Source organism: Channa argus, chromosome 1, assembly GCF_033026475.1.
Source record: "Channa argus isolate prfri chromosome 1, Channa argus male v1.0, whole genome shotgun sequence".
Lineage (NCBI taxonomy): Eukaryota > Metazoa > Chordata > Actinopteri > Anabantiformes > Channidae > Channa > Channa argus.
This window is the reverse complement of record NC_090197.1, coordinates 43,462,477-43,484,129: the sequence shown is the minus strand read 5'-3', so window position 1 is coordinate 43,484,129 and position 21,653 is coordinate 43,462,477. Positions and strand designations below refer to the sequence as shown.

At 40.4% G+C, this 21,653-nt stretch overlaps 1 protein-coding gene across 2 annotated transcripts in view; it reads left to right on the top strand.

The window, feature by feature from the left end:
• mcu (mitochondrial calcium uniporter) overlaps positions 1–21,032 on the top strand; it is a 52,391-nt gene extending 31,359 nt beyond the window's left edge. For both annotated transcript variants that reach the window (XM_067524379.1, XM_067524371.1), the window contains exons 3-9: positions 11,488–11,551; positions 13,105–13,275; positions 13,670–13,774; positions 13,971–14,131; positions 14,580–14,783; positions 17,188–17,304; positions 17,475–21,032. In XM_067524379.1, the coding sequence (XP_067380480.1) occupies positions 11,488–11,551; positions 13,105–13,275; positions 13,670–13,774; positions 13,971–14,131; positions 14,580–14,783; positions 17,188–17,304; positions 17,475–17,555 (903 nt within the window). In that variant the 3' untranslated portion in view covers positions 17,556–21,032. The remainder of the gene's footprint in view (positions 1–11,487; positions 11,552–13,104; positions 13,276–13,669; positions 13,775–13,970; positions 14,132–14,579; positions 14,784–17,187; positions 17,305–17,474) is intronic.
• The last annotated feature ends 621 nt before the right edge of the window (positions 21,033–21,653 follow it).

Below are 21,653 nucleotides of genomic sequence, written 5' to 3'. Positions count from 1 at the left end.
AGTAATTTCATTTCTCTGCTGATGTGATGAGGCCTTCAGGGAGGCATCCTGCAGGTATTCTTTAGGATTAAATCGAAATTACAAACTAAATAATATTTTATTTATGGAAGGCTTTGTGTAGCGTTTTGTATCGAGATCTGTTTGTATTTGAAGTTGCAGTCTCAAGTGAATTTACTCGACACTGTAAGACACCATAAATACGTTTTACTACTGCTGTGTGACACAGATCTGTAAATACTGTTTGAAAGTTTCTGTGGAAAAATATTTATACTGCTGCAGTCTTGGCTTCAGGTGTGAAATATTTTCTTTACTTTCCATGCTTTTTACAGAGGAGTGGGCATTGGTTCAGTTATATTTGAATGGGGAACCTTTTCTTTTATCTTTCATGCACAGGACTTGTGGTAGACAAGAAAAAACACTATACGCCACCTCCAAAACCAGCATTTAACTATGAGCAGTGATGCCTCCTGCTCAGCCAGCCAGGCAGATAGTGTAAGAGTCTATGTTTGTTACGCTCTCCCACTGAAACTCCTTTCTGTCAGGATAAAGACGCACCAGGTGAAGGTGTAGAGGAGGTATATGGTGATCTGAACCCTCTCTAGGTCTAGCAGACTGTCGGGTAATGAAACTGTCTGTGGTGCTTACTGGAAATTGTGAACAGCTACTTTGGGGTTACATACAGGTCAGAAAAAATCATTCTAAACAAAATGTAGCTCTACAGTAGAAAGCCCCTCTTACATTTATAAATATAATGAATGTGCATATGTCCACATTAGTGAAGCTGAGTGATACTATGCTGTCAGTGAGTCAGTTGCTGTGCTGCAGCCTCTACTCAGCGCGTTCAGCAGTGTCTGGTTTAGTCTGGGAGCATCTGAGTGGCACTCATTAGCTCAATTCTAACTCTGGTATCTGTGCTTGTCATATGTCCATGTGGACCAAAATGCAGACTTGCTGACACAACCAAGAGGGCAGAGGGTTACAATTCAAGGGATTCAGTTTTCTATTCACCAATGAGGCCAGACGGCTAATTCTGCAGATTGATAGCTGACCACTGAGTTCACTTGGAATAAGCATTGATATCCTGAGCAAGCTGCTTTCATGGACCTTTTTATTTGCAGAAGACGTAGTCAAAGCATAGACGGCCAGAGGAAAGGCACCCCGATGAGAGGGAGCACTGTCAGGTTCCTCAAAAGGAGCATTCCCAAGCTCTGCGCCATAAATAGCAGTTGCTGCTTCAGGAGGGATTCATAGCAGACTGTGAGATACTATATGCTGACCTAAATGTCACCTCACATGCTCTGTGAGAGCAGAGACACAAACATTCCATGTCAGCTCCATATCAAGGGAACATAGATAAAACATGATCTCTACCAGCTGCTTCTATGACCATTTATGGAAGCAGTTCTCATATTGACTAACAATGTGTTATTACTACTACCTCTAATCCTTATTTGGTTCTCAGCATGCAGGGAGAAAACTTTAATATTTCTAATTTGTGAGTAAAAGCATGGCATTATAACAAAGAAGTACCACAGACCCATGATGATCCCAATCACTTTACTGTGTACATCACCACTATTAGTCACAGTGCTTAAAATTACAAGTTCACCTCATTGTTCACCAAAAACCTTAGAAGAATGCCCACCCCCCCAACATTCCCAGTAAAGATTAATAGCCACCTGGCTGCCTTGAAATTCAAATTTGACATTTTCCCTGTTGAGTTTTAGTGCATGTTTTGTCTCGGCTGACATTTAATTAGCCCGTCCCTCAGATGAACAAGCCCAGTAAAAAGCTTTGTTCCTTTCATACCTTTTCAAATACTCAAGATTTTAGATTACCTGGAAGGTGAACACTCTTAATTGCCAATCAATTAACTCTTTAAAACCTATATTAAGAAGTATGGAAAGGATGTACTACAGCAAGCCTAATTTGAGGGTAAATGACCAGCAATCATTTTTATTGTGGAATTATCTGTTTTATTATTGTCTGTAACAGAAGTTTAAATACTCAGAAGCACGCTCTACAGGTGCTTGTGTGTCAATAATCTTACTGCTAGTTAGAATTGAGTTATATATCACTCAATTCTACAGAACCGTATGAACTTAAAACATTTTAGATTCAGCATGACAGTTTCATTTTTCCAGGACATTTCCAGTCTCATTTTTGCATGTGATCTGTGACCCCAACAGAAATGTGTTTGAATAAATATATTAATTTACCATGTTCGGAGGAGCTACAAAGTACAGGGTGTATTTTTGGCTCTTTGCCATAGCATAACTTGGGGGTCAGATTATGAAAGCAAGGAATGAAGCAACAGAGGGGCAAAGTGGAACATCTTGCACCCTTCAGCATCGCAGATGAGAGATAAATTGTGTGTGTCCGTGTGTGTGTGTGTGTGTGCTCTGAACATGATATTTAATTCATTATGGGTTTTGATAAAAGTGACCATAAATCCTAGAGGGACTGTTTTTTGCTAGAAGGATCCTTCTCAAGGTGTCCTGTATCTTTTTAATTCACCAGTTCTCATACTGAGAAATCACTGTGATTTGACCGACTATCCTTTGGCAAAACGTTTATATAGACCTTAGAATATTGCTGCTTCTCTATTGCCCAAAGCAGTTTCAGCAGAAACAAGCATTGTAGTGGACACAGAGGACCACTGTGCTGTGTTGGAGAAAGCGAATGATAGGCAGACATTTCTCAATTCAGACCTTGGCTGGTGCAAAATGTAGCTCTCAGAGGTGTGCTCAGAAAGGCAGGGAAAGACATGTCATGTCAAATCATGAAAAGTGAGAGAAATAGTTACATGTCCTAGTAAACTTTGTGTTGTCTTGAAATAGTTGAAGTTTGAAGTTATTATTTACCTTGCTGAGAGCATAGTAAAAGTATGAAAAGGGCACAATCCCCATTGGAGATACTAACCTTGTGCTGCTAAAATATTCTGAAACTTCCCAGAAAAAATGTCGAGGAGCCCTGAAGGAAGATAACTATATAATAGTGGGAATTGTAGATGTAGGACAGCAAGTTTCTTAATAATGTGCTGGTGCTGGGGGGAAGGAAAAGAGAGGATAATACGAATTGAACAATGCTTATTCAGCAGCATTGATCAGTGTAGGATACATGTGATCTGAAGGCGCTGCAGGTTTCTACCTTTTAACACTTTTGAAGTTTAAACAGGGCTGCTATGATCACCACTAAGATCAGCTTGTACAAGAATAGATTTGCATGCATTCCTCAGATGTATGTTTGTGAATGTCAGCAGGCTACGATGACATGAGAAGTATAAATTGATAAAGCAGTGGGGAAGTAAAAAAGTAAGAAATATGTTTGTGACCTGCAATGAAATTGTCCCTGCTGAATTCTGATTAGCTGCTGAAGAGCCCCTGTCCTCTCACTAGCTGTCTGTCACATATTAGCATCAGTCATTGAAACCAGAGAATTATTTTAAGTTTAGATGAGTAATGGGTTCATCATTAATGGAGTTCGCTTCAGTTCAGTAATATTGTAATCCAAACTTAAACATGTCGAGCCCTAGGGTGGTGTAAGGGTGTGGCTCGCCTAAACAGGCTGAAGTTATCTCCAAACAAACATTGTTTGAACAAAATACACTTGGGGTGTGTTTTGATAGAATTAAGGCCTCATCTTTTATAAATATTAGACAAAAATGACATGCAAAGCATCTTATGAACTTTTCACAGGCTGTTATTTATAGTGCTGTACTGCTGGGCCTGGTACAGGGTCTATGAGGTTTGAGAGGTTAAGACAAATCGCTTACGTTTAAGGACCTTTAAGGAACAATTCATAAATCATATTCAGTGATTAAAGTTTTTGCACAAAGACGAGTGTCAAACAAGGCGCGACTGGTAAAGAGTATAACTTGCTAAACAAAAGAATTGTAAATGAATGTTGGGCGTATACTGTATAACACGAGGCCCCTATATGGCACTTAAAAATTAATGTGTATGAGCAATCAAAGAGGGTCTTACTGTCCCTGCAGACTGACCATATATGTACTAATTATGAATGCAAAAGTCTATTTTTAATTCCCACATTGCTATGATCTCAAAAGTGACTCAAAGATGTTAGAAAGCACACATGCTGTTTCTCAACTGGATTAAATTCTCTGAAAACTAGAGCTGTAAAGCACAATGGCCAAACACTGGCTGTCTTCTTAGTTCAGGCGTGAAAGCCTGCACTGCTGTTTAATAATGCATCAGGTTCCAGTGTTGTTGGTCTCAGGGAGGGGTGGTAGGTGGTGTGGGTATGAGGGTCCACCTGGTCCTTATGTAGTAACCCATGTGTCATGGAAACGGATTACTTCACAGCGGAGATCTTATCCCAAAGATTAAACTGACCATGAGCTGCCATTAATTATCAAAGCATGTCTAGGGTCTGGGAAGCAACTTATTGAAATGGAATGAAAGTGTAAGCTGGATATATTTATATTTTGCTATAAATGCTGTGAGGTTTTTGGAGGTATATGTTCAAATAACCCTAATCAGGGGAAGGTTGATTTCAATATCGACTCTGCATTGCAGGGGAGAGATCATATTGGTGCATGGGCTTTCACTGTGGGCACTGTGCTTTTTGTCCCTCTCAGTGTGTTAGTGAAGATTACTTAATAGTGTGGCGTTCAAGAATGTGACTGCAGATTTCATATCTGTTAATGGCTTTTACCGGGCGAGGAACACGGCCTAGAGAAAAGGCAGCATTTTCTTTTTGCTACATAAGCTTGTTGGCGCTGAGGCGGGAAAAAATGAGTGATTATTGTCACACTGAACTCAAATCCACCTTTTCTATGTTGCAACTGCTGAGTGTCTGTCTTATCTAGGTGTATGTGTGCTTTTCTCTGTACTTCTGAGGGCATGGAGAATGAAGGTGTATGCATGCAGTGGATCGTGAGTGCCTTGGAACGAGTGTAGCTGTGCTTTTCAACTTGTTAACCCCTCAACAGGGAGATGTGGACTGCAAGGAACTGAGTTGACAGGATGTCACCACCAGAGCAGAACAGAGAGAGGAGGTGACATGCAGCACAGCAGTGACATAGAAAACTGGTCACATCAGCTTTGCTGCACAGCCACAATTTGCCCTTTACGCAGCAGCTGTATAACTTAAAACTTGCTGGCTCATGTCTTATTATTCCTGTTAAATACTTTTACATCAGTGCTAGGGAATGTTCATGTAATTATAATATTAATTAATTTTAAAATATAATTAACTTGTTGGCAGTGATGAATTAAGAGTGCACAACTTATTTTTTGTGCATTAAATTCTGATTTGTCATCTTAAAACCGCTGAACCTAATTGTCAAGTCAGGAGAACACTTTTATTTTTGTTGCTTTCTTAGTTAAAAGGTTTTAAAAGTAATAACATAAAAATCTGTCAAATGGTGCCAATTCAGCTAATATCTCAATAATTTGAGAGTAGAAAATAAAAATACTGCACATCATGGGGAAATTAGAGCATGAGAGAGTTTTAAACTACCACAGTCAGCAGTCTCACTATGTGCCATAAAAGAGTAATAAAGCTAAAAACCCAAGAATAGAAAAAAAACTCAATGAGAGCATCATCATCCACACATTCTTTATAGCAGCTGATGAGATGGGAGCCACAGTGTATTTTCAATTTAATAGCCCATAAACCTCATTCTGCTATGCTAACAATCCACATGGAAATCGTCTTTAAAGTTAAAAAGTCAGCAGGTGTCACAGTGATTGTTCATGATTTATGATAAACTCTGCAAATACATTTCTCCCACTGCTACTGCAAGTTTTGACTCATTTTGAGACTTTTGGTACCATCGGGTATTTCAGTACACCTCTTGGATGGTTTCTCATCTGTCGTGTCGACTGTAGACTGATTTCATATCATTTAATCCCATCAAATCATGTAATTCTACAGACATTGACCACCCACTGACCTTGCTTTGACCAAGCACTCCCCTCCTAGCCTTGTCTGTCTTAGCAGCATGATGGAGCACTATACTTCTCCTTGGCTCCAGCCAATATCAAATGACTGAGCCACTGGGAAATTGGACCCAGCTCCTCTTGTAGTTAAATTGCCCATGTTATGACTTCTACTAGTAGGCAACATATAAAAAGATTCTTTAAATGCATGTATGCAGTAATGTCTTGAATTATTTTTTATGATTTTTGAAATGCCCGAGGTGTATATAAACCTCTGTATCTGTGACAGACTTCAGGAATTATGTTTTGTGAATACCAGAAGCACCTGCTCTTTAGCTGTGGCACAAGACAGCACATTACCACATACAGTAGGTGGATACAGTCATCGTATAGATAAGTGACAGAGGTTTTTAACCCCCAGAAGTGCACTGTGAAATTGGAGATGTCAGTAACATTGTTCTCTAGCATTGGTGTAATACACCTTAACTCACACACTTTATGCCATGCTCAGCACCTAGAATTTCTGTGAGATGTGTCTGGAGATAAAAGATTGTGTTCTGAGTAAGGAGATATTTTTACACTGGTGTGTCACTCTGTGTTCACATCCAGCCATAACAACAAAGTTACTAGAAAGGCAGTGGCTGTCCATACATGTACTGCTGTGATTCCCCACCCAGGGGGTACATGTGCCTAAGGGGGTTACATCTATAGTTACTGCAGGTGCAAGGTAGCACGCAAATTAACATGCGGACAGTGATCCGCTGTGGCGACCCTGAACTCGTGGGATAAGCCGAAAGGACAAGGGAAAAAAAAAACACACAATGCTGGCAATTTATTTGCATGATGACGGTTTTGCACACATGTCATAACGTCAACATGTCACATGAGCCAACAAACAGAACAATCATGGTGAAAGGCTGAGCCATAAGACGTGAAGCCAACCCACACTGTTGACCAGGAGGGAAAATATTGACCACAGGTTCAGTGCTGGAATATTTATATTAGCTATCATTGTTTAAATTGTTCAAATAATTGTCTAAAATGGTAATAAAAAATAAACGAGATAAATTGCTGAAAAGTTCATCTCACAGAAAAGGATACATTTTGGAATTAGATTAAAAAGGAAGGGATAAATGGTTGAATATTTTGGCTGACATCAAATTTCTTCCACTCCAGTTAAGGTAACTGTGTGTGTGTGTGTGTGTGTGGGTGTGTGGGTGTGTGTGTGTGAGAACAACATGCATATGTTGAAGTGGGAATGTGGAGAGGTACCACTGACAAATAAGATATAAGATAATAAGATGTCATACATTTTTATTTGGATGGCTGAAAAATACTGTCTGTAGTTTTAATGCACCATTAAAGGTTGTTCTGCTGGCAGTAAACCCTATGAATCTGTGTGACTGTGCTGGAAAAGGAGACTAATAAATCTTGCAAATTTCTCTATGCACATAATCTGGACTGAAACAAGAATGTCATTATGTTGCTAGAATTCTTCCCAGCAAAAAAAGGGAAACAGTTACACATAGGGAAGATAATAATAGCAGGCAGAGTTGCAGTGGTTTCACTCTCAAAGGATGTGTGTCTGCCCACCCCACACCCCCCCACCCCCCCAAAACCAGCACATTTATGTTAATTCGTTTTAGTTGAACTGTCTGAAGATGATAAATTTCTCTTCCAGATCAATATCCCGTTCTCCAGTGGTTCTTAATCCTGGTCGTCAAGGACCCCTGCTCTGCTTGTTTTCCGACTAACTTTGCAATACCCACTGCTAAGTGGCTGAATCAGGTGGCTGATTACCTGGTCAAACAGAGGCAAGGCCCTCAGTCAAGCACCTCGAGGACCAGGATTGAGAACCACTGCTGTACTCTGTCAAGTTGTGAAAGTGCAGTATGTAGCACTATAATTTGTCTTCGTAGATCATATTTATCCCCTAATGATATGATATGATATGATATAATATTGCATCCCCTTACTTTGCACTAATATAATTTTCATTACTTTACTATGACCTTCTTTTTATACACCTTCATTTTTGTTCTTCTGATGATAAAGGGATATTGGTACTTTTGTGCCATGTTAATGTAAGGGGATACAAACGTTTTAACTCAACTGTATACCATGTTATCTCGTGGAACCTGCTTGCTGTGCATTTACTACACCAAATGCAAGATTTTAAATTAAGAAGTGTTTTGGTTTTTTTTAAGTGAAGGAAAATACTCACAGGGTATGATGAAATGCAGCGGAAGTTAAAGCGCACTGCAGTTGAGAACTGAGATCAAAACCGGCAAATCAGGATTCAGTCTGCGTAAGACAGAGATGGAGAAGGGAGGGAGGGAGGGAGAGATGGAGGGAGGGAGGATGAAGTCGAGGGGCAACCCCCCTTTCTAGACAAGGGATTCCTTTACTGCAGTGATCAGCAGTCTCCCTCTCCTCCCTCTGCTTTCCCTCTCACACGTGCTTTCTCTTTTTTTATGCCCCTCTCTCTGTCCCTGCCTTCTTCTGCTTCCATTCCTCCTCTCTCTCCTAGCTCCCATCTCTGCTACACAAACAGACACTGCAGGACTGTCTACTGCAGAGTACAGTATATGCAGCACATGTTTAGAAACACGGGAAGCTTGTGACTCGTATCATTTTACGCCAGCCTTCATTTATCTCTGTTGCTCTCCTGCTGCTCTCCTCATCTCCTCGTCCTTTTCCTCATCCTCCATCTCTCCATACCTTTTCCTCTCACTTAGCTCGTCTTTGCATTTTCGAGCCATCCTCAATGCCAGTTTTTTTATTTTCTCTCCCTCTCGTAGCCATATGACATTGATTCCAAGGTTGCTGTGATATTGACTGCTGCTACACTGTTAAATATTTCAGGCAGCGTTTCAGTGGCTGTGTGCCGAGGGAAGAAAAGATGGAGGGGGGCTTCGCTCAGTCGCCCTGCAACTACCGCTGACAAACAGGCTGGTGAACAGACGGGTGGACACACACACACACACTAGCTCCAAACACGAAGAGGTACATTCACAAGTAGATGTCACTCCACAGATGGATGTACACACACACAAGGGCCATATTTGCATATGGTTGTGGTGGAGCCATGTGTTGGGGAACATGGGTCCGTGCAGGTGATGATGTGGATTTCTCGATGAAATCTTTCCTTCTGGCTTCAAGTGGCTGAAGTTAATGAATGAGCAAAACAGTGCCGGTCCGCTCTCTGCAGACTGTGCAGTTATTCCAGACCAGCCAAAATGCTTTTCTCAGCATGTCATCTGATCAGCAGCCTAATCACTGTTGGGGCTCTTCTTGGTACCATGGGAAAAACGCGCACGCACACACACACACACACACACACACACTTCACCACTGAATTTCTAGTCAATAACATTTAGTCATCTTTGCCTTGGTGGTGTCAACAACAACATTTTTACAGTAAGGAAGCATGGACACACACATGCACACACCCCTGTGGTTCCCTGTGGTGTTCCCAGTTTACGGTAGAGGTAACTTTAGGTGTCCAGCATTTATGCTGCAGTTATAACAGTTACTTTAGGAATGTTTCAGACAGTTTAAACTTAAACTTAAAAAAAAATGGCACATGGTGGGGACAATTATCCTATTAAAAGGGTAGACAGAACGGGTCCTAGCACGTAATTGCTAGTTAATGTCAGTCATCTTCAGCTACTTAAACATTCACAGCATTTTTTCAGGGTTTCAAGTGACAATGGTGCTTAACTGTGGTTATCTAAACATCCTTTCCACATCGCCGCTACTTACATCCATTCTGCCTGAAAGCTGGATTAGACAGCTGTGGAGATGTGAAGTGCCGTTCCCTGATTGACAGCCGTGTCAGGACATGTATTTAACAGCAATTGATTGGCAGCTTTGTTTGTCAGATTGTTGCTGGGATTGCAAGTAGTACTTCTGCTGGCACTGTTCTAGCACAAAAGATATTTTAGTGTTGTTTTAACAGCATGGAGTATGACTGTGATGATTAAGTTTGTGATTATGAAAATGATCAAAAATATCTTGAAAATGTCATCTTTCTTCAACTTTTTTTCATAGTGACTGATTGTAAAACTGTAAAACTATATTACATAATGTCCATAGAAGAAGATCTAAACCAAGGCCTATGAAACACTAGGCACCTGTAAAACTCCCCCTGCTCCCTGCAGTGGCAGGCAATGGGAAAACAAAAAACCTGTGCCACAACAGCTGCATTATTCTGTCTTAGAATTCAGATCTTTGCTTCAGTTCTAGCAGCCTAACCTTGATCTTGCTTTTCTCAAGGCAATCATCTGCTGTCTGTCCAGCATAGAAATGCTGTTTTTGGTAGAGTGCTAACCATTGTTTTTACCTCACTGCTGCAGATTCACCTAGTTGCAGTGACAGAATATACTCTACACACAAATGCATGCATCTATATATATATATATATACACATTTATTACGCTCTTCTGAGATGTCCCAGAAATGTCAGTGTAGAATTATAAAAGAGAAACTGTGAGGGCTGAGTCTTCCCAGTGTTGTGATTTAGCTGAGTAAGGGTCAAAATATTTGCACATCATGGATCTTATAATACAAGAGATGTACACAACTGATGGATGCTAAGTGCCATGCAGTCAAGTCTGTTTGAAAGCAAACAGATGGGTTGATAAGAACGTGTATGATGCAGTTGGGATGGTACTTAAAGGAAATGTACACTATATGTACATTTCCTTTTATATATAAATATTAGGGTCAGGCATGAGAGAAATAGATCTCTTTCCTGTGGTGCAGTAGAGGCATATTTTCTGTGCGTGCGCATACCCAACTAAAACTTTAATCTGAAAAGTTGCTTTTTTGCCCCCTGGCACTCTCTTGATTTCCGATGTCTCATCCTCACCTCATTCGCTCTCTAAGTGTGAGGAGATCTGACAGCCTGCCTTATGCTCTATAAGCCTTGATCCCGGCTCACCAGAAAATACTTAGTAATTCGAAACATGTGTGGCACATATGGACACTACTGCTTTGCTGTGGTAACTGTATACAGTAAAGAACAAAAAAAACAGGGTTTCCCTAAGCTCTGCCTCTGTGTCCTTTTCTTCCCCATTCCAGTCTGTGAAACAAGTGGAGAATTCATACTAAACCGCATTCTTGTTATTCAAGCTGGATTACTGGCTATATTTGGTTTTATTTCTGTCTCCCCCGTTATGTTTTTGTTTTTGTTTTTTTTTTTTTTTGTTTGTTTTTTTGGGGGGGAAAGTGGAGGTTTTAGTTTCTGAATGCTGGTGATGGAAGACTGTGTGTGTGTGTGTGTGTGTGTGTGTGTGTGTGTGTGTGTGTGTGCATGTGTGTCCATTTTAGAATGTTTCCATGACTGGGAAGCTGCAGCACTTCCTGGGTGTGGTATCGCTCTGCATAGTGCAATATTTTAAGAAACTTGATCAGGGTAGGCAATTTTGTAACCTAATACTTGGTTAGTCTCACAAATACGCAGTTTGAGTAAATGGCATAGATTAGGGTATTGTGCTGCTGCTAAGTGGGTAACTGAATGGAAAACTTTATACAAGTGGAATAACCAGGTTGTTTGCCTTTCTCTTCCTGTGTGCAGGTTTGGAGGGGCGCCCCCTCATGGCATGGCCAGAGACTGTTGTGTTCCTCCACTTCTCCAGAAGGTGGGTCTTCATTTTCATTCTTACACAGCAAATCAAGGCCCTGTTCTTCTAGCAGTTTATTTCTAAACATAACAGCTGTGTAAGAATTTCCTTTTAAAAAAACAAAAACAATTTCAAATCCGTCCTTTGCCCCAATCCAAGACAAAAGAGGTCCACATTAGAGAGGAATGCTGCATTGACAAGACAGCAGAGGGTCATTCGGAGGTAACAGCCTGTACTCATTGAATGAATTCTGTCTCGGGTTAGCATCTGCTTGTCTGCATGAAAAGGAGGAGAGATGAACAAAACATAGGCTGAAGAGAAGAGTAGGGGGGCTGAGAAGAGAAGGCTGCAGCATTACAGAATATGCTGATTTGATTTTGAAGTATGTTTAGTGGCTTTAGGATTGACCAGAGATTGGCAAAAAATTCTCCCACCCTTAGCAATGCACCAGTGGGAACAGGATGGTGGAAGAACAAAGGGAAACAGGTGCAGACAGAGAACAGCTCCGAAACTTGTAGCAGCATTTTAAATTGTCACTGTAATGAATGAAGGAGTGGGTGCGGCATAAAATGTCTGAACCTTAGTGTCTTTGAACATGTTCAAGATACTCCTGAAACTAAGTTAAGCTTGTGCTGCCTGTGCAAACCAACGGCTCTTCACTTCTTGGTGCGAGCCCAATAAGAGATCTGCTGATTCACTGCAGTGGTCCTGAGCGTGAGGCAGAGGTTGTTGGATGCAGCAGCAACATGGCAGCTTGGAAAACCCCTCTGTGGGCTTAGAGCCCTCTGCGGGCTTAGAGCCCTCTGCATTGATTCATGACTCCGTTAGTCGAGGCACTCAGCATCATAATGGTGTAAGCTGTACAGGCTCATTATAAGCAGAGTTTGGTTATGAACCAGTGGAGCTGTATGACAGACCGTTATTAGTATGCTAGAAAAACAAAGTGTCACTGAACAGAACAGAGCCTCAGCTGTTGGGTACAAAATGATAATTTTATGATGGTGCTAAAAATCATCACAGATGTAAGCACCCAACACAAAACCACCATGAATTTAAACAGTGTAGGGAGTGCATTTCATTAGAGCTGTGTGCAGTGGTTCAGTTCGTCTTTCTGTTATGCTGCTATGAAAAGCCAGAATTTTCAAGGAAAGAGTAAATTGGGATGTGTACCTCAAGGTCTTTCTGATTGTCAGTGCATCATTTTGAGGTCTTTTTAGTCTTACTGTGGGAATAAGAAATATCAATAGCTGGCACCAACAAATCGACGTAACTGCTCTTTGAGGAAAAAAGGTTAGCAATATTATGCTGTATTGATTTTGAGGACCTGACAGTCTAAAAAAGACAGTTAGGGCAAAGGAGCAGTCAGTGTATTTCTGTGTTTACATGCATTTCTTTTGAAGTGAGCACATGGTTAAATGAGATAAAATCATGTGTTGATAATACTAAGTATATGAACGTGCACTAAATCTGCATTCGTCTCTTCAGTCAGCTGCTTTTTAACTGCTTTGCTGCAGACGCTATATGTGGCATTTGTCAGATGTTTATCTTCTTGCATTACAACCCCCTCACAGAGGTGACAGTGGTGTATCAGAACGGGCTGCCGGTGATCTCAGTCAGTTTGCCATCCAGGCGAGAGCGCTGTCAGTTCACCCTAAAGCCTCTCAGTGACTGTGTGGGAGTATTTCTGCAACAACTCCAGGCAGAGGACAGAGGCATCGACCGGGTAGCCATCTACTCCATAGGTATGCTCACAAATGCCGAGAAAGCACACAGCCCCATCCATCCACTATATCCACAAGATTCATTTAACTTAGCAGATTATACATCTACATATAGGTTATCTTATATGCTTTCAAGTGTTTTTGTATTTTGAGGCTGTTAAGTTTCCACAGCTGTGGCTTTGGATCCAAATTTAATACCACTGCATGCACCATGAAATTATTTTTCAGCCCTCACTCTGCTCAGAGGGCTCATTACACAGGAACAACTGGTACTTGAAATCTTGCTTTTAGTGTGTAAGTGCATTTACTTTTGCCTCATGACAATCAGACAGCAACAAGCTGGATGATCAAGAGAGGTGGAGGGTGTTGGAAGCTCCATTTCTATTAATGCTTTTCCATTTGTCTCTCTGTGCAGACGGAGCAAGGGTTGCCTCCTCCACAGGTATAGACATCCTGCTGCTGGATGATTTTAAGCTTGTCATTAATGACACCACACACCTTGTGCGACCACCAAGGAGAGGTGAGAACCTGCAAAGAAAAGGCAGAGTCTGTACTGTTTGCTCTGAGTCATTCCCTCACAGTTAGTGGAAAAAAGTGGTTTATTGGCAGTAAGTGGATCATATAAAAGTCTGTTTATTTATTTTGCTTTGCTGTGTGTGTGTGTGTGTGTGTGTGTGTGTGTGTGTGTGTGTGTGATTGTCATACATACCTCCCAGAGCTGCTGCCTCATGAGGAGACTGAAAGGCTGAATGATGTCAAGTTTTTGGTGCAGCAGCTCTACACCACACTTCGCATTGAGGAACATCAACTGAGCAAAGAACGTGAGCTGATTGGACGACTGGAGGACCTCAACTCACAACTCCGCCCTCTAGAGAAGGTCCTAATGCAGTTAACAGAAATTGTTTTGTTGTTGCTAATCAAACATATATAGGTACTTTCTACAAATCTCTGCAGAGCTATTAACTAACCAACTGAGTGTTTGACCAATAATTAAGCAACAAAACATGGGATCCATGTCTTTAGATACCTTGCAATGGAAGGCAAGAGAAGTTCTAGTTTTTAAGCCTCTTGTCTGCAAAATAATTGATTGCATAAACATTTCAGACAGATTAAAGAAGGTCTGACCAGTTGAGCCTTTATGTGTGTCAAGTTGGGAACTGTCAGAGTTAATTATTTTGTGTAATTATGTCCTAATCTAGGGGTGAGGATTAAACCATAATGTGATTTTTGTGGAACAATTGCTAATGTTTTTTGTTTTTTGTTTTTTAATCACATTGTCTATAAATACTGAATATGTTGTAGTAAAAGTATTTCTGATTGTGTAGGTGAAGGAGGAGTTGAGTAAGAAGGCAGAGCGACGTACCACCTGGGTGCTGTGGGGTGGCATGGCGTACATGGCCACCCAGTTTGGCATTCTGGCCCGACTCACCTGGTGGGAGTACTCCTGGGATATCATGGAGCCTGTCACCTACTTTATTACTTATGGCACAGCCATGGCCATGTACGCCTATTTCGTGCTGACACGCCAGGTGAGGCTGTTTAATTGTAAAAACCACATTCCAAGCCTGCTGTTAATAACAGCCTTGATAATGCATGAACCTTCTATAGCCTCCACATGCAATCTAAGCTACAACGAAGAGCTAACATGAGACTTAACATCAGTCCACTCTTCTTTGCCCAACCCTCCCTCTCTCTGCTCTGCTCTGCTTTTCTGCCATCAGCTTTGCTCTGCCGCACTCTGCACAGCCCTTCAGGTCAAATTACAATAATAAGAAGCTGCAAAACGTAATACTCATTTATTCATTGCAATTAGTTAAAATTGGTTAGAAGGGTGAGCTTTGCCCCAAAAACCCGAAAGGGAAGGAATAACACCATTAAATGGGCTGTTAATATTGTATTTATGTATTTATGGTTCAGCAGGCAGGCTTCTACGGTTCTTCCTGTTAGGTTAAATAGTTTCTTTTAAGAGGTCGAATCCCTCACAAAATTAGTGGTTCAGTTCATATCATGGTTTCAGGGTGCTGGTTTTCAGTTTGGTATGTTTTTGGTAAAGCAGGAAGGAGGAGGAAACATTGCAAATTTTAAGATACATTTCATTTAATACATAAATGTTAAAAATCTTTTTCCCTAAAATTGCGAATAAGAACATCAGGAGCATAAACACTTCTCCATTGTCAAGCCATTTGAAACCAAATGCACACTGTAACATTACAGTTTCAAAACAACACTGCTCTGTTCATTCTATTTCATTTCTGTGTTACTCATCAGGCAGTGAGAGGAAATATTAGAATGAGGCTCAAGCACTTTAATTATATCCTGAAATACCACATTTTCCACAGCTGCATAGAGCTAAGTATTTTTCACTGTAAACCCTATTACCCTACTTTTATAATGGTTTTGCCCTGTCTGAATCTGCATGTAGAGGCTGTTTAAAGGCTGCGGCGAAGAGTATCTCATTTCTTCCTAACGCTCTCCTCCTCGCGCTGTAAATGGATAAAGGTTCAACTGAACACTGAACCCATCTCAGACAAAATACCTGCCATTTTCAAGACTGATTGACAGCTTGGTTAACACTGGGTTAATAGCACTATGCACATAGCTTTTTTCTCAGACAATGTAGATTATTTTTCCGTGTCTGTTTTATCCTTTGTTTAACGCACCTACACCTTAAGCGTTATGTACAAAATCTATGTGGTTAGGTTTAGGCACATAAACATCAGTGATAGCTTTGGATAATTAAAACACTGAGGCTCAAACATTTACTTTCTGTTCGAAGTGGAGGAACAAATTGCTGTCCACCATCTAATATACCACTGCTTTGATGCCCACCCATCCTCCCTGTCACCCTCCCTCTGCAGACTTTCTCTACATCACCGACAGTCACTTCTGCTTCTGTTCATACTTACAATGGTTGCTAAATGTCACATCATTATCAGATCACCAGACGTTACAAGCTTGCCTACCAGATGTTAATTATGGGCTTCGAAGAACTGATAACACCCCACTGAATGATGTGACAACAAATCAAATCGACTTCAATGTTTAGAAGCAGATATCTCTGCTCTGTTGCCAGCATTCCTCTCTGAGTTCTGTAAGTCTAGGATTTGTTAACAGCACCTCTCCATTACAAGATATGTTTTGAAACATATTTCTAATAAAAATATATTTAAAAAGTAACATCAAGCTCAAAAGATTTTTAAATTCCAACTTCCAAAGTTGGAGCATTTACTTCTTTCCTTTGTATCTGGCCATAGTACTGTAAGTGAATTGATTTTAGTTTTAAACTATTAATCAGAAAAAAATAATCATTTGAAGATGTCAATTTGGACTCCAATGGACATTTTGTCAATGACATTTTGTTAGTTAACTAAATGTTTTTATAAGATGAGGAACTCCAGCCAGATTGTTACAACATATGTTACTTAACCACAACAGGTTTGAGTCCTGCTTTGGACCAATCTTGCATATCATTTCTCTCCACATGTTTCCTGTTTGCCTCTTCCGTGCCATCATCCAAATAAAAACTAAAAAATTTTTTTTCTTTTTGTGACACATCATTGATTCTTTTAGGGAAATTGTCCATCTTTATAACAATATGCAGCAACTCTTTTAGTAACTTGAGTCAAAGCGTTATAATAATCTAATGGTTATCCTTTCTTTGCAACAAGCTGCATTAATTAGAGTAATGGTATAGAAATATTATTAGCTGTTTACTAGTCTGATCTGGTAACACTGTAGCTCTTATAAAATTGAATTGAATTCAGCATTCATAAATTACCACTAGGTTTTAACATCAAGAACATGAAGTCCATTTGATGTTGGATTTCCCACTGTAATGTTTTGGCCCAAGGACTAAAAACGGAATATGGACGACATCAGATAAACTGATCCTCTTAACAAAGTGATCTGTCTGTGTCTCTCTATAACCTGCAGGAGTATATTTACCCCGACGCTAGAGACAGACAGTATCTGCTGTTCCTCCATAAGGGGGTGAAAAGGACACGCTTCGACATTGAGAAGTACAACAAGCTGAAGGATGATATTGCAGAGGTACAGTTGCTTGGTGAAAGCTGGAATGTTTTGTAACGTAAAATGAGCACAGCAGACACACTGGGGACTCTCACATTTTGCACTTCAATACATTGTAATGGTTGCACAAAAAGCTAGTTTTATATCATTCTCACACACTGTCACCCCCCACCCCCTTTTACTATCTCCAGGTGGAGTTAGATCTGAAGCGTCTTCGGGATCCGCTCCAGCTCCAGCTCCCAATTCAGCAGCTCACCGACAGTAAAAATTGATGGGAACAGTAACTCCCTCCTCTCTCTACTCCTACAACCCTCTTCTCACGTGCCCTTCAACACCCTTCCTTCTCTTTGACTCCTAAAAATCCCCCCCCCCCATCCCTCCCACACTTAATAATCCCTTTCTTGGCTGTGGGAGTTAGTTTTTTCTTTTCCTTTATTTTGTTGGGTTTTTTTTTTTTGTTATTTTTGGTTTTTTTCCTTTTTACTTTTCTGACTGAGAACTTCAGTTGGAATTGCAAGTGAGAACTGCTAAGAGATGAAAAGGAAAATACCAGGAACTGAAAAAACTCTCACAGCTAAAGAATGGTGGAGAAGCTAAAAAGGATGATGATATGATAATGATTGAATAAAGCTGGGCACTGTGGATATGCCTCAAGTCTCCAATTGAACAGCCTGCAGGAAAAACAGGAAATATCACATCTCCAGACATACCAGGCCATAGGACATGCAGAGAGACATCTGAGTGTGTGTTTGTATGTTTTCATGTGTGTGTGTGTGTGTGTGTGTATGTGTGTGTGTGTGTGTGTGTGTGTGTTCAGCGCACACTGGGACACCCACACTAGCCACTCTGTGGGTCGACACCTCAGTGTAGTCCTGTTTCCTCTAGCACTCAGACTGTCAACACACACACCTACTCTTGATTTGAGCAGGCTCCAAGGAGACTCTCTATTCTACATGTTAAAGTTTACAAGGAAGTCCTGACTGCAGCCGCACCAAGAGGGAGACCTTCGTCTTCCTGTGAACGAACTCTGCTGCCTCTCCTTCCCTGGGCCACGCCTGCTCTGGGTGATGGACAGCTGTCCTTCCCGGTGTGACCTTTTCCAGCAGCTTGTCTCATCTTGCAGGATGTAGGCATGACAACGCCTTGTTTCCTCTTCCTGTTGATGTCCTGTAGTGGTCCTGTCTGCGCAAGTATGAGAGTACTACCGGCAAAAACATCACTGTGTGTTCTTTTATTCCAAAAAAATATTTTGGCACTTTTTATTTTGAAAGCCATAGTATATTTGTTATGAAAAGAATATAAATATATATGTATACAATCAAATAAACAGATGACCAGAGGCTAGTTTTTTTCTTCAGTGGGGGGAGGATCTCTCTTACAAATGTCATTTCGTGGGACAGTATATTTGACAGTAGGCACATATATGGCTTATGTGCATGGCCACCAAAGAAGGAACATTTCATCCAAAAGACGGTCTAGACTGAGTATCAGTGTGGATAATGCCACGTCTGGAAGCATGAATCATGAATACAAAGATTACTGCGGAAATTATTAAATATGGGTTTATAATGTTTAGTGACCAAAGGCTGGTTTCATATATCTGAGGAACTAAATGGCTTTAAAAAATAGGCTGCAGTACACATGTGAAACAGAATTTATGTTGCCTGCAGTTCATTGTCCCTTTTTCCTGGTATGATTTGTTTTTCCTTTTTCAGTTTCTAGTCTTGTCAGTCTTGGAGCTGTAAAAATACCATTTTCAATGACTCAGACTTTTAGTAATTAAGATTTTGTAATTATTCCCATATGTGCTTACAGACAAAAAAGCTAAAAGATCCATCTAATCAAAAGCATCATGGCATTGATTCTCAGAGGTTTTCTCCTCCCACTGTTGCTGTAATGCCCCCCGCCTCCTTTGATGGCAAGGCAGGGTAGACTGCATGCTGTGGTATGCCCTCAGTAGAAATTTGTGAATGTGTAGGAGCATTATTGCAATTTTGTACTTAATTGGACATTTTAGTTTGCCACATATAAATGAATTCTCATCCCCTCAATTGGTTGAATCAAAGGTTATTGAAGCCATATATTTATGTTGACAGTTTTTGTTATGGGATGGTCACTGAATAAAACCTTTGTCTGCTTCACTTTATTTTCTGTTCAAAGTGATGATTGGAGGCCCTCTCTCTGTTCCCATTTACGTCTCCAGAAATCGTCTCAAAGCCAGTTATTTTCCCTCTGAACTGCTATAGATCACCTCCACAGAGGGGAAGCACAAGGCCATGTCGCCCCTGCATGTACACTCTTCAAGATTAGGATCACCTCCTCTTTGTGATTGAACAGTTGCCTGAATCTTACTGCGTTAACCATCCAGATCTCAACGCAGGATTTTGGCATTTTCTGTTCGTGTGTGTGTGTGTGTGTGTGTGTGTGTTAACTCCATGGGACATGGTGCCTTTTAAATTATTGATGATTTTAACTGTACACAGACAATGTAGCAATTTGGCAAATGAGACTGATGATTGAGAAAGTTAATCTCTTATTTAGAATGACACCATCATATAAAGAAAAGTGTTGCTGTGTGTGTCGCTCCCTGATTGTGTGTTTATAGAATCCTTGTGTAGACCAGTGTGGGCACACATGGGTCAAACTTCAGATCACAATGTTCATGACATCTCTTAGTCTTTGTCTGTTAGAAGCAGTAAAAAAAACAATCCAGCATTCATCCCGTTTCATAGCTGATATTAGCTTTAAATTCGATTTTCCCTTTCTATCACACACACCATGACACTCACAAAGTGACGGCGGTGTTTCCTTGGAGATGTACTGTGGGAGGTGAGAGAGCTGAGGCCTTTGTCTGCAGTCCAATCCTCCCCTCTGCTATTTCTACACACCACTTCTCTCCATCATCACCTCCTCCTTTTTATCACGCCATCCACCATTTATTGCCTTTGTTTGTTTTTTTCTTTCATTTATTTTTTAAACAAAATATATCAAATATAGGGAAACTTTATTATAAAGAGGGTGTTGCATGAATGTATGTTTACATGGGAAATTATGTACAAATAAAAAAGGATTTATCAAAAAAATTGCAAAGATAATTTAAGAACGTTGTTTGTAGAGATTCCTAGTTATAAAGGGCAGTGGCCCGGGCTGCTGCTCTAGAAACTGCCCTGCCAAATTAACGTAATCCCAGCCAACCGACTGCTCGAACCCCCATCCTATTTTATCTTTTTTTACTCACACAAACCCGTTCGTCAACCTGCATTTATGCTCCTCAGTAAATGCAAAAAACACCCTCCATCTTGTTTGCACCTATAAAGAGGCTGCATGACTTCTTGAACTCAGTTACTAACATCCTGGACCTGCGTTCAAGGAAGAGTATCAGGCGTACTCAGTTCCCTTATTGGGTGACCCCCCTTTTTTTAGTCCCCTTCTCTTATTATCATCCACAGACACAGCCTTTTTTCCCCTCCAAAATCACATTACTATTCTGTTTTAAATGTGTGTTATGTTTTGAATATCTTGTTTGTGTGACATGTTTAAAATGTCTAAAGAGTGAAGCAGAATGCAATGATCTTCTGCTCCATTCTGCCCTCTTATTTTATTTAGTTTTTCTTGTCTTTTTATTCTGTTTACATATGATGCTGTAATGTTGGCAAAAAACATAATGTAAAATCCTGTATCATTTATGAAATATGTATAAAAGAGAAATGTAATTCAATTATCAATAAAATCCTTATCCAGTTTTTGGAGCCAGTGGTCCAGTGGAGGTTTTTGTTGTTCTCGCTGGAAGTTAAGACTTGGTGATTAATAGACATGTTACAGATATTTAGAAGGAGCAGATTTTCAAGGTCTTGACCATCACCTCTGGCTCTTCTTGTCCTCCTGTCCAGGACATCCTATGAGATAGACCTGTGAGGATAAACTGCTTGTATGCAATAGGTCACATTCATGCATGGTTGCAATGGTTTGTTGAAACTGCATATAGATATGTCTTGTTGTATTTATTTAATTGAACCTTTATTTAATCAGTGATCCCTTTGAGGTTCAGAGCCTCTTTTCCAAGGGTAACTTGGCCAAGAGGATGGTTACATGAACAAAATAAATATGTAATGGTTACACAGTTTGTTTATCGTTTATCGTTAACAATGGCCTTGAATTGAAACTGGGGGACTAGACTGTTCAGTGTGGTTTCCTTCGGCAAGGTATTCCAGATGGCTGGTTTCCCATCTCTGTCCACTAGCAATGAACAAACAAAAGGTATATCAATCTTAGTTTGAAATATGGTAAATAGGAGCAACATAATACAATAGGCGATAGTGTTTATTATGTCATTCCCATTTTAGTTTAGCATGGTAATATTTGCTACTTTG